The sequence below is a fragment of the Ictalurus punctatus genome, chromosome 9 (assembly GCF_001660625.3).
Source record: "Ictalurus punctatus breed USDA103 chromosome 9, Coco_2.0, whole genome shotgun sequence".
Classification (NCBI taxonomy): domain Eukaryota; kingdom Metazoa; phylum Chordata; class Actinopteri; order Siluriformes; family Ictaluridae; genus Ictalurus; species Ictalurus punctatus.
In genome coordinates, this window is record NC_030424.2 from 15,510,415 (window position 1) to 15,524,235 (window position 13,821).

The following is a 13,821-nucleotide window of genomic DNA, read 5'->3' on the forward strand; positions in this document are numbered from 1 at the left end:
TTACTGTTACTTGAGTAATTATTTTTAGAAGTAGTAACTAGTTACTTGTATCGAGTAGATTTTTGCCTACTCGACCCACCTCTGTTAATGAGAGGTGTTTCTCTTGACTGCATGTGTTGAGAACAGTGTTTATTTCATTAATGTAATGAATGTGCGCTACACATTTTCTAGTGTAATATTATACTTTATGTAAGCTCTGATGCAGATGCACTATCAAGCAGTTAAAACAGCCTTGCACAGATTTGACATGATGCTTTCTGATTCATGCATCAAATATGAATGCCAGTATCCCCGAATTTTCAGGTACCATATGCAGTGTGATGTAGCTTGAGGCGTGATAAGTCATTTTAAAGGGGAATGAGTGGTTAAAACCAATACCTCCCCATAGAGACTTCAGTTTGACCTCTGCTGATTCTCTGGACTCCCTCTGGGACCAAGAAGTCAATGAAATTGCACAGTGACCACAGAGGGAAAAAAAGAGAGATCAACTCAATTTGGCTATATTTACACTGGACCAATGCTTCCCCATCCCTCCAGTGTCAAATGATATCTCTAAGCCCTTAACAAAAGAGCCCAGGGTATCTGCCCAGACAAGATGCCTGTGGCTGCATATACAGTAGAGGAAAAAAATGCTAGCAGTACTGAGGGTCATTTGACCCTGACACTTGTTTTCAGGAATGAACTGAATTACATTTATGCAATACACATGATGACAAGCCTTTAGTGTGTATCGAGTTAAATAAGGCATTTTCATGCAAGCTGTACACTAATAGATGGTCATACACTGCTGTGTTTTATACACCATTTTGACTAACCCAGTTACTTAAATATGTTTAGCTCAGAGGAGCTCAAATATAACTAATTACCTAACTCATTTGACAATAGGGGAGGCACGGTGGCTTAATATTTAGCACGTTTGCCTCTCACCTCCAAGGTTGGGAGCTCGATTCTCGCCTCTGCCCTGTGTGTGTTGAGTTTGCATCTTCTCCGCATGCTTCTGGGTTTCCTCTGGGTACTCTGGTTTCCTCCCCAAGTCCAAAGACATGCGCTGTAGGCTGATACACAACTCTAAATTGTCCGTAGTGTGTGAATGTGTGTGCAATTCTGCCATGCGATTGGCTGGCACCCCATCCAGTGTGTCCCCTGCCTTGTGCCCCGAGTCCCCTGGGATAGGCTCCATCCTGTACCACCTGAAATAGGCTCCACCCTGGACCACCTGGGATAGGCTCCATCCTGTATGAACCTGGGATAGGCTCCACCCTGTACAACTTTTCTGTACTGCTTATCCTACGACCCTGTGTAGGAAAAGCAGTACAAAAAATGGAGGGATGGACGGATATGACAATGGGACTATCAACAAATGCCTCATTGATATCAGACCCCAACAAGATTGTCACTCTGACCTAGAAAGTTTATTCCCACTTGGACAGAGGAGCAGTTGAAAGGTAGATCCCATGGTTCCCATGGACTGGATCAAGCCTGTGGATCTGTATGAGGGCTATTTCAATTTTCACATTTCCCCAGAGTACGCATTTTTGGAGGTCTGAAATTTTTGAGGACAGTATTGGTTAGCAAAGGGGTACTTGACAAATAATTTGGGAACAACTGCCATAATGAATGGCAATGAGCCCAAACTTTTCAGTTTTCAGTTCTAACCACACAAAATCACACATCCACAACTTTATATAGAAACAAGTTCAAATAGCTGAATGCAATACACATCACTCATCTAGGGCTAGTCACCTAGTCTATAGTCTGCCAGATTTGCTCCATAATACCCCCACTTGCTCCCACCCTAAATTCACTGCCTTCCCTGGGGCTGTGTGACTTGCAATAAATAGCCCTTTTGTTTGGTTGGCATAATAACAAGTGGCCAAACGGCTGGTGTGGCACATGCTGTCCCAACGCCAGTCTACATTAAACATGTAGGCAGGAGAAGGTGGACCAAACTTTACTCAAATTAACAAGGGTCTCCTGATGCTTGCTATGACTCTATTTGTGACTCATTTTAAATTAGCACGTCAGGAAAATGTGAGAGGATATGAGGCAGATTTGGCCAAAAATATAATGTACTACTCATGACAGATTATTTAATCTGTAACCAAATAATATACCTAAAACAATACTGACACTTTGGAAGTTGTCCAGCTTGTGAAAGCAGTGATTATCTGTAGCTGAGCAATTCAGGTTTATGTATCTGATTCCATTCATTTTAGGTACCTTTGGATCAACCTTAGGCTGTATATAGGGGGAAAATGACACATTAACAAATATATTGAAACATTTAATAAATGCTGTTAATATATTTTACAGTTTATCCTATTTGTTAAATGACCAGGTGTAAATACAGCTATTATTTTCCAATTTTGTTATTATAAAAAATAATTTGGATAAATAATACAGATTATATTAAATTATATAGACTTAGAACAATTAGGAATACCTAAGGCAAACTGAGTGACTCTGAGCTCGGTAATAGTTACACAGCTCACACCTATGTGATCAAGTGCTCAGATGTCTTTGATTAGGATTAACTTTTCCCTTGAGCAGGTCATTGCTTTATCCCCAAACAATTAGGAGCCTGTGGACTAATTACACTGTCAGGATGGAACCTGAGATGGGAGGAGGGGCAATGTAACATGGATTTGTGGTGATATGGAATATAATTTTACATTTTACAATGCACTCATGTGTGTTCTTACATCTTCAGTAAGTGCTGTGTCCTGGTCAGGGTTACAGTAAATCTAGAGTCCATCCTAGACTGGGAAGCAGGAATATATTATCTATTGCATTGTTTATTGCACATAGGTGTTACAAAAGCATATCATTTTTATACATAATCTCTATTTTAATTTGTTATTAATTTCTATCCTTACCTTTCATGACATGACAAACAAACAAGTGACAATTTAGTACACTGTAAAGGGTTCTTTGGATAGTAAAACAAAACATATTACCAAATGTAAGAGATTATCCATAGGAAACTTTTGTTTGGTTTAAAACATTTAAGTGTAATTGATGTATGTTTTACTTTTATTTAGGAAAATTAGGGAGGTCACAAAAAATCCTGGAAACAGTCCTAAATCAAAGGCACAAAAAGACAAATTTGTTAGTTTATTTTGCCTAATAAACTGGCCATGTGAGGTACCTCAGACCTTCACCCTTAATTTACACTAATATTCAGGTTTATGAACCACCTGTACAGCAGGGCCAAGTCTCAAAGCTACACTGCTTTCATCTAATTATTTTCCAGTCTCTGTTACATTTTCTCACAAGTGCATTATTTGCAGGAGATTAAGGGTGTGAGAGAGGTCATTAGACAGGTAAATGATGGGTAAGGCCACCTCTTGAGCACCTTCCTAATTGGGTTAATGACAGGTCCCTGAAGTATGCAGAGTGGAGGGCTACAACTCTTACAACTCCTCAGACTCACTGTTGTGAAATACATATGACGTTACTTGCAGGAGGAAATTTATATGTTATAAAATGGGAGGAGCCAGTCTGCATTTATAAAACTTTAAAGTAATGTCCCTCTTGCTAAGACTCTTAAATTTGATTAGGGGATCATTGTACTGCCATCTCTTCTGTTTCCAGGTAGGACATGAAAAATCTGGAAGCCCATTTATCTCTGTGGGGATTTTCCTCTGATGTTTGAATAAACGGAACCGTTGTTGTTTAATTGTGTAACTGCTCCATCCAACATAATTTCCAATGACTTAATGGACTTCATGAAGACACTAGGCATTAGCTAGATGTTAATTGATCACTTCATTTAATCATCAATAAGATGTCTTAGTGTTTTTATACCTCCCAGTTTCCCTGTCCATTTTCCTACTAGAAGACAAAATATGATGGTTGCATGGCTGTGCGCAAGAAACTGTTAAAACGACTCAAAACTATATTATGATTAGCAAATTCAGTCATGATGTGACAAAAAAAAGATAGGCCTGGATTGAAAACTCTGCTGTTCAGTTGACAATGATGATGATGATGATGATGATGATGATGATGATTATTGTTATTATTATTATTGGAATAATGATAACTATAGAAAAATAATACAGAAGTAAGCCCATAACCTATATATAGGGCTACTTTTAATAACACTCCAAAACAGCAGGTGATTTTTTTTTTTTAATTATTACAATTTGACAAAAATATCTATATGTAATTTGGCCTAATATGACATCTTGAAAACTGTTATTGACACAAAAGAATAAACAATATTCCATAATGTAATCGCTTGATATCCTATACATTTTGTCTACATGCTCGACATGTCTGTGCGTGATGTATTTGTGGACTGTTGCAGAATTTCTATGCTGAGCCTTGCAAGCTGATAACGCTATAACTGCTGTAAGCTAATAACGTCCCTTCAACTGTACTGTAGGCAGCGGGGATCACGTGATCAGTCCCAACTGCACTTCTAACACGTACGTTGTCGTTTTCTAGGACTTGGCCAGGAAAGTTGGCTGATCGGTGAGTGCTGAAAGAACAGAGGGCCGTTGTTTAGTCCAACACAGTAACCAACGCGGGGTGCGGATTAGAGCAGAGCCCCACATGTTCCTCTAGGGCCGCGTTGTCCTTAATTAAAAAAGAAAGACGCTCACTGCGGGACCCGAGGCCCCTAGGTTTGGGCTGTGTCTGATCCATGGGTGACTTCTGCACTCTTAAAACAGCAACAATTTCAAAGTTAAAACCCCTGGACTCATCGTATTGTGTGTGGCCGAATATGAGTATCTATATCTGTCAAGCTGAAACACACAACTGATAGACATGTTGAAATAAATAGAGTTAACCTGCTCTGGACTTCCACTGAAGGTTCTTGTTCTCAAGTTCAAAAATCACATCTACTAGATATAGCCTGCAGATAGAGAGGTCTCAGTACAGTAGTAGAAGGTCGCAGAGTAGGAAATCGGCTTCAGATATTTAGATACTTAGATTAGCCTACTAAAAACTCTTAAGAGGGTAAAATGCTTTGTAAAAAAAAACCGTAGGCTGTATAGTAATACTCTCCAGATTACCTCTTTAATCTTGTTGATGTGTTTTCCCTTAACTGTTACTGGAAAATTCACTGAACGGTTGATACAACTGACACACGTCTGTCACTATACAAAAGCGGCAACTGTCACAACTGACCTACATACAGACTAATCATCTTTTAAAAGAAGAACTATAACGAGATGTGCATCAGTAACCCGGCTACTCATGTAAACCAGTTTACAAAACAGTTCTGAAAGTGTTGTTATCGCTTAGGATCTCATGTCTTAAGATCACGGTACTGAATTACATTATTACACCGTATACAACTGAACACAACTGAATACATATGTCCGGATTTAATGAGGATAGGCCTATTGGTTCAGTAAAAAAATAATTATACACCTAGTTATTACAGTGATCATAGTTTTAGTCTGAATATGTAGGCTATAGTGTAAATGAGAAATATTTCCTCTGACAACAGAATTTTTCGTGCAGATTGTGATTATAATAATGAATGAAGATTGTGATTAGAACAAATTCGATTATACAGAGATTTTACATAAATTATATATTTTGATGAAGTGACAATTAGCTTGTGTGAAATAATATATGCTGAATTCGTAAGATTTTAGATGAACATTTTTGGTAAGAAAGACACGCAATTATTTGTACATTTAATAGAAAGGCATGCTCTACCAGTTTGTAAGAATCAGTTGTGCTTGTTTATTATCAGTACAGAATTCAGGTGATTTTCACTAAATGATTCAAGCAAGGGGAGGTTATTACTGATTAATATGCGCATTGTTTTGCCTTGTCTTTGTTCTCGTATGCATTATTTCATTTCCCCACCAAATTTCGGGAGTACATTTTGTGTTGCAGTCCAACTTTATTAGAATGTGAAATCATGTGACAGTGTATGAAGGACATTTACATTTTCCCTTGGGTAAGGTTATTCATGAGTTCATGGTCGTTTAAAGAATATGGACTAGCCTATTTCATGTAAAACAGACGCACTTGAACTCAGTGGATTTGAGAGAGCTCAATTTCTTGTTACTGGAATATTCACTGATGGACATCACCCATCCCCTTTCTACTTTTTCGGAGAAAAGAAAATGAACGATTCGCCTTGGGCAACATCTTAACGTTTGGATTATTCCAAGTCATGCTTTTTAATGACCGTGTCTTTAGTAAGGACGTAAATGAAAGGGAGATTATTGGCAATGTCAAGCAGGCTAATTGAATGTTCAGCTGCTCACATTTATTGGCGCAGAACTCGTCGAGCCATTTCACTGCCCCTCTCACGTTGCTTTCCAGTATAGTTTAGAAAGCATTTGACCACTGGTCCTTTATATTCTCTGTACTACTCCATACCCCTCTTCAACCATTCTGCTTCTGACCCTTTCCCATTGAGCAGCTCAGTATTCCGGGGCGTCTTTGTTCCAGCACCTCTCGGTAAATCGCGTTTGATTGTTACAAACGAAAAAGATGAAATGGGGGGAAAACGGGGGGAATGGTGGAAATTGGGGGGGGGCATTTTGAAACATATCAAAAACATAGCCTATATAATAATAACAGTAGAATGAACACTAATAAAATGGCCGAGTATAAATGTCTTATTTGTTGATTGATTCTTTTTAATTTAGAAAAAAAAAACCCTAACTTTAAAGGTTTATCTTATTATGTTACTGTTACCTTTACCCAGCTCAATCCGTTCACTCGGCTACAGTGCCATGCCAGACGTTTCAACTGCTGTCCATAAAAGTTCAGTATAAAACTTCTGTTAGGAAATGATGTGGATATTTTTTCTTTTTTAATTATTCTTATTCTTATTATTTCCTCTGTAAGCGCAGCTGTAGCGGGTCTGAATGTGCCCGCTGTGCCCTCTGCCCTGCAGAAAACCCGGCGCAGGAATAGCGGGATTAGTGGTTCTTTGAGGCGCGGATTAGCGCCACTTTCCCAAGACGCCCATTCCCGGTGCTACGGCTCTTAAAGCGGAAGGACCGGAAACCAGACGGCTTCACAATGCAAAATAATTAAAGTATGAGTACACTTGGCTAGTGGAGAGATACGTTTAATTGAAAAAAAAAAAAAAAAAAACCCTTTAAAACCCCATTACACCATGCATACGAGACATCTTTTCCTTAGGCTGATTTAAGTCTGTATGGCACTAAAGTCTTTATAACTAGATAGCTACTTTTTATAATTATTTACACTTATAGTTTATGTACTCCACATTATAGATAAAAGCGATGATGCAAGTCCTTCGTCTTTAATTATTTAATTGTTCTTCTTCTTTAAAAAAAAAAAAAAAGAAAGAAAAAAAAAAGCCTACAGTTATGGGGAAAGGTGACGTAAACAAATTAACACGGGGAAAAATCAGCACAAGGTGCCCACAGGGCTCTGTTTCCAAGAAGCAATAAAACGTTATTTTTAGACTAATTAAAGACAAATACAGCTAAATAAAAAATGAAAAATATTTAATTAATTAATATTATTTAAACCTAAAAGGTCTAAGTAGATAAAACTAGGTGATCGCGTTGTTTTTCTTCAATTCGTTTAAAATAAAGGTCGGCAAAAAAAAAAAAAAAAAAAAAAAAACCTGGTTGAAAAAAAAAAATTTGTTAATTCTAAATTCATAATTCTTGAAAATCTTAAATATTTGTCTACAATGTATTGTGTGGACATAGTAAAAAGTGGACATAGTAAAAAGAATCACAACTTTTAAACTTTTCCCCCCAATTACACACACACGCACACACACACGCACGCTTGCACATTCACTCATTTATTTTACATACACCTTCAGTCAGACTGAATGACTTTTAATATCGAGTCAAATGTGAAATCGTTTATTAATGTTCTCTGCAATGGTGGGACCACATTACTACTCCAGACAGGTTAAAGATCCGCGTTGGAAATCCTCGCCAGTGGCTCACTAAAGACCAAAAGGAGATCAGCGGAAGGGAATACCCACTTTCTTAGACTCTCAACAAATTTAGCAGATTTGTCTTTTAAAAGGTTCGCTCAAATTAAATTCATAAGTGACTAATATCATTTCGTAATTTTTTTTTTCTTCAAAGGAAAAGAGTGAAAAATCTATTAAAATCACAGCCGAGTTTTCGCGGTTGCGAGGGAGCGCACAAATTGCATACAGTTACAACAGATCACAGTTTCGAAGGCTAGCACAGATTTAAAAAAACAAAACACATGTACCATTTATATAAGACACACATTGATTGTCTCTTAAAAACTACATATTGATTCCTTATAAACACTTTTTCTTAAATAAAGTAGTGCATCCAGGTCGCCCTGGGGGCGTTCAGCACACACACACACACTCACTCTCTCTCTCTCTCTCTCTCTCGCTCTCTCTCTCTCCCTCACACACACACACACACACACAAACGCAAACACGCATCTCTCTCCTGTTCACATCGTCCTGATGGAAGTGTCTCTCGTTTTGCCATCATGGGCATAAGTCGGCGTGCTGTAAGAGGTTTTGGATGCAGAAGCCTGCTCATTCCAGACACTTAACTTATAGACTGTCTTCATTTAACATGTAGTGTTTTTCTTCTCCTCTTTTCATGGGTTAGGATTTGTTCCATGGCTGTGATCTAACTTATTACAAGTTCACTTGGGTTCTCTTTTCCTTAAATAACAGCTTGTGGTCGTATAGCTCGTGTATGCGCTTTTATATGACTCCGGGACCATTTATATAATTTACCTTGTTACTTAGAAACAGGAGTGACTAACTCGAGGCAGGCGCAGCGCAACTCATCCACCTCACGAAATTTATTTGTCTGATTTTTGAAGGATGGCAGGTATGCAGTGTGTGTCTTGTCTAGTCTTTTAGATTTTTTTTTTCTTTCATTTTGTTTAAAAACAAACTCGCTTGCTGCTCTCACAACACCTGAAACTTCCAGGAGGAAGTCTGATCTTTGTAATCCAAGCAATCAGCGTTGAAGTTGAGCTTCCAAGAGGATGTTTGATCTTTGTAGTCCAGGCAGTCTGCCGCAGTGGAGTTGAAGCCGAGGCCCGAGGCGCCGTAGCCCTGAGCAGAAGGTTGGTTCAGGTGGCTGGTGACGGCGCTGGTGCTCATGGGGCTGAGAGCGGAGGCTGCTGGAGCCGACAGCTGGTGGTGCATGGGCGCCAGGTATGAACCGCACTCCATGCCTCCAAAGTAGGACGCTGAGCCCGCGTAGCCTTGGCCGTAACCGGATGTCGCCTGCGTGTAGGTCATCGGATACGAGCGCTGCATGCACGACGACGACGACGAGGTGGAGAGCACTTCCGACAGTGGCGAGATGGAGGCCGGGCTCCAAATGGACACGGGAGCCGCCGTGCTGCTTATAGACGGCACGGAGGTACTAGAGGGCGGCGTGAACTGACCGCTAGCCCCGCTCTCTGAGCTCGCCTCCCGCGCCGGGGAGCTCTTCTTCTTGGCCGGTCGCACTTTATTCTGGCCGCCGTTTTGCTGCTGTTGTTGCTGCTGTCGGCATTTTGCGCGCCGATTTTTGAACCAAACCTGTCATGAAGAAAGATGGCCCTTAGAAACATACAGTCTTTACATAGTAGCTAATTAACTCTGCGTGTCATTAGTAGTTTTATTAATTTAGAGTTAATATCACAATGCTGTAATTAGTCGGCTATATTTTTACTTTCACTGTAAAAATCGATGTCTTCTGCATAAAAGATATTTAGCATTCCTTGCACGCGGTTTAATACAATGCTCTTTGAAGAAAATGGGCACCATTTTTAATTTTTTTTATTTTATGATGTGCTGATTTCTACACTTAAGCATATTTGAATGATATATGGAATATGGCAAAGACTTTGTTTCTCCCGTTATTTGTAAACACCATGCTGACCTGTACACGGGACTCCGGCAGGTTGATTTTCAGGGCCACCTCCTCGCGCATGAAGATGTCCGGGTAGCGCGTTTTAGCGAACAGCGCCTCGAGCACGTCGAGCTGAGCCCGAGTGAACGTTGTTCTTTCCCGACGCTGCTTTCGAGGAGTAGCTGTTTCCAATAAAACACAAAATGTCCGCGATGTTGAAAACACGCCAACAGAAAATTTGCCACCAACAAACAGGCCTACAGTTGTAGCTTACAGACTACTAGGCCTAAATGCATATTGTTACCACTGACTCGTGTCAAATAAATAAATAAATAAAAACAAAATATATATATATTTTAAATAAAAATAATATATATATATATATATATATATATATATATATATATATATATATATATATATATAATGTTATGAATAAATATAAATAAATATATAAGCTTACGCACTTAAATAGGCTAAGCAGCTTATTATACACACCTACAGTTAGAGGAAAGCAGTTACAGAAAATACCAGTAGTTTGTCTTATACCTGTTAGTTTCTATTTTCTTATTTTTTCAACATTCGATATCTTTATTGTATTCTCATAAAATATGTTGTCTATAACATTGTTATATATATAATTATTGATATTTGCTTTTTTTCCCCACAAACTTGTTCCGCTACCCTTTATTTTTATTTTTATTTTTTTTTTACAATACTTTTGAAGTTTTCAACACCTCGGAGTGATCAGCTGATTTAGGCCTACATGATTTCTTCAGAAAAAATTGCATTTTAACATTTTAGCATCTACATTAGCTACAACGATGTTGCAAGAATGGGCCTAAATAATTCAAAGATAGCCTACTCCATATAAATTGTATAATGTAGCCTATTATGAAATAAAACGTTACAAAGAGTAAGTGACATAAAGAACTGTTATACTCGTTGCAGGAGGCAGAAACTACAACGCCACATACAGTCTTGAAATCAAGCAGATCAACTTTTCGACACTTTGACAAACACTGACATTTTTGCTTGACATTGCAAAGGCAGTTGAATCTGTGTGACTAACCTGGATATCCCACAGACGGATGCAGCAGGTCCATACCGGACGTGGTTAAACTCAGCCCGTTAACCGGGTAAGGCGGTTGCTTAAGATACGACATCATGCTAAAGTTGGACGCGGAGGTAAAGTTGGAGTAAATATTGAAGAGAGCTTCTTCTCTCGCGCCTCTTATTGTCCGAGGCTCCAGTGGAGGTGGTTACCAAACCCTGGTCCAAAATCACACAGATAAGGACAGACGTTCACAAACAGATACGGCGCCGGTGTGTTGATTGTAGTTTAATGGATGAACTCAGCGCTCCGACTGCAATCGAGACTTAACACAGAATAAAGCGCGTGCACGCCGCAGCTGCGCTCTTAAAGCCGCTGCAGATCTCCAGCTGTCCTCGTGAAGTGAGCAAGGCTCATCGCAACCCCCCCCCCCCCCAACCCCCTACCCCTCCATCCCAACCCACCCCATCATCCCTGCCCCCTTACCTACACTCTCCCCATCTACCCCCCCCCCTCCCTAAAAAAAAGTAACATCTAATTGCAACAAGTCCCTGCAATGCACAAAACATAGTCTTGCTAATGTACATGCGGCAAGAATGTCGATTTGCATAGGAACCAGGCTAATTGTCTACAGCATAAGGGAATTGATTGGAGACCATTTGTGGCAACAAAGGCCGCTGTTGGTCCGATAAATAAGGCCGATAACAATAGCCCTACTGGCGAGAAGCACAAGTAACAATGAGAGAGGACCTCATCGGTCCCCGCTCAGTCATTAAATTAGTGAATGCATTCATAATTAGGTGTTTAAGTGCTCCCCACTATTCCTGTAAATATAAATAGGACTATTTTGACTACAGTTAGGTAACAGTGGTTAATGAGTCGGTTGTTGAATTCGTTCACAACTAATACCCAGTTCAGCGCCTCTCTAATTGGATTCGAGGTTTGAGATTATTTGGAGTGCTTTGGGGTTAGAAGGTGAAGAAGCCATGCTTCTTGCTATTATAAGCAATGGAGGACATCAAAGGATGTAAAACTAGGCTTAGGAATCAAATGTTCGGAAGTCTACCCAAAAGACAAATGTTTATTCGCGTTAATAAGGTACTTAAGGAATGAGTTATTTCATATAGGCTAATTCACGAAGAAACAAAATCTAGGATGCGAAATGGTTTCACGTTTCCTATTTTTATTGCAAGAATTTTAACACATGATCAATGCAATAAATAATTTTATTTGGCATGTAAAAACCTGACAAATATGCAACGGTAATTTTGGCAATCGGCAACTGTGACCCCCCTGCTAGGGCTTCCTAACTTATTGAAGAGTTTGAGGGCTTTTTTTTAATCCAACGGTTTTCTCGGTCAATCTGTCACTTGCCTCGTCTACCAGTTGCACAGTTGCTCGATAATAATTACCCCCTCCAAGAATTAATTATGATAAATGTTTTTGTTGATAAATTGACGAGATAATCCGGATGGCACGCGCTCCCCTAATTACTGGACGCTGAATCTTTGAACCTGCAGTTGAACATTTGGCCACATTGATTTAGTGCACGACGACAAAAAATCTCTCTCTCTCTCTCTCTCTCTCTCTCTCTCTCTCTCTCTCTCTCTCTCTCTCTCTCTCTCTCTCTCACACACACACACCACAGCAAAACAGCATTATTCAATAAAAATATTCTAAAACCCATATTTCTACAATTAACATTAACTCTTCATTACTCAGACTACTCAATTAATTTAGTAATTTTTACCGCAATGTTTTTTTTAAAAATTATTATTATTATTATTTTTTAACAACAGCAACTACATTTTTCGGTTTTAGAGTAGGCCTGTACTGGCAGCAAGAAAACCTCTTGCGCCATTTCACCTTAGCCTATACGACATCAAATGTAACACTTTGTGTTAAGCCAGTGATTAGACCAACGCATCGTGTACACTGGAGCGCACGGAAAGTTCCCATCATTATCCAAAACATCAATAAGGAAAGCGGTTTGCTTTGACGCAGCTCTGTCTTTCACGCCTCTGTAATTCTCGCTCTTTGTCTTCATTTCTCCTACTTCACACTGAGCCTTAAGCAGCCAAGAGTGCACATTTACACACGTGGACTGCAACTATGTTTAAACATAGTCTAATATCCCAGTATGGCAGTCGATATGAAGACCAACGGTTAAAATGTAGCCTACAAACCAACAACAAACAAACGGCCCCCTGAAGTTTTCAGACCCAGTTAAAATCAGGTGACACAGAAACACCGCTCGTTTCCACCAAACAATCCGAAACCAACATCAACAACAACAACAACAATAATAATAATAATAATAATAATAATAATAATAATAATAATAATAATAATAATAATAACAGTCTCAAGATCTTGTTAATGCATGACTTTGATGAAGAATTCAAAGGAAAAAAATCAACCACTTACTGCAAGCCTTCTGTTTGATGTTATCTGCAAAGTGTAAAATATAGAATCCGATAATTCAGGCTACATCCGACTGCCACCTTAATATTTATGGTGAAATATTTTCGTTCTAACCAAAACCGTAAACTAAAAACGAGAAGCGTGGAACTTAAAAGCTTCAGCTGCTCGACTTAAACGGACAGCAGACGAAATCGTTTAGGGAGATTAAAGTGCGTACGGTTATAATTGGCCGGTCTTCAGGCGGACTTGCCCGTGTGTGATTTGTACAGCGCGCTGGCCAATGGGGAGGCGGCTCTCGGACTCGCGGGCTGGACGCGGCTCCCCTCACCGGGCCTTTGGCAGCGAAACAAACGTCGCAGGCTACTTTTTGACGCGCAAACTCCTCAGCCAATCAGAGAGCAGCCTCACTGGACCGCATTCGAGAGTCCAAATATGCGTAACTTTCCATCTTAATAGCCCATATCTAACCTTACAGAGTTAACATGTTTTAGGTGCCTGTCATGTTCTCGAAAATTCCTTGTT

The 13,821-nt window shown here is 39.5% G+C and overlaps 1 protein-coding gene across 1 annotated transcript; it reads right to left on the reverse strand.

Annotated features, from left to right (window-relative positions):
• Positions 1–7,741: 7,741 nt before the first annotated feature.
• Positions 7,742–13,526, reverse strand: otx2b (orthodenticle homeobox 2b). The gene is made up of 4 exons (XM_017475485.3): positions 13,303–13,526; positions 10,894–11,093; positions 9,852–10,003; positions 7,742–9,508 (listed from the first exon to the last, which is right to left on the reverse strand). Exons 2-4 carry the CDS (start codon positions 10,988–10,990, stop codon positions 8,885–8,887), a joined length of 873 nt encoding a protein of 290 aa, XP_017330974.1. The 5' UTR covers positions 10,991–11,093; positions 13,303–13,526; the 3' UTR covers positions 7,742–8,884.
• Between the last annotated feature and the right edge of the window lie 295 nt (positions 13,527–13,821).

Excerpts from the sequence above, each read along its gene's own strand:
- otx2b (XM_017475485.3), bottom strand. The coding sequence starts at position 10,990 with ATGATGTCGTATCTTAAGCAACCGCCTTACCCGGTTAACGGGCTGAGT. Across the intron at positions 10,004-10,893 it reads TCCGTCTGTGGGATATCCAG|CTACTCCTCGAAAGCAGCGT; the intron begins GTTAGTCACACA and ends TATTGGAAACAG. Across the intron at positions 9,509-9,851 it reads TGCCGGAGTCCCGTGTACAG|GTTTGGTTCAAAAATCGGCG; the intron begins GTCAGCATGGTG and ends TCTTCATGACAG.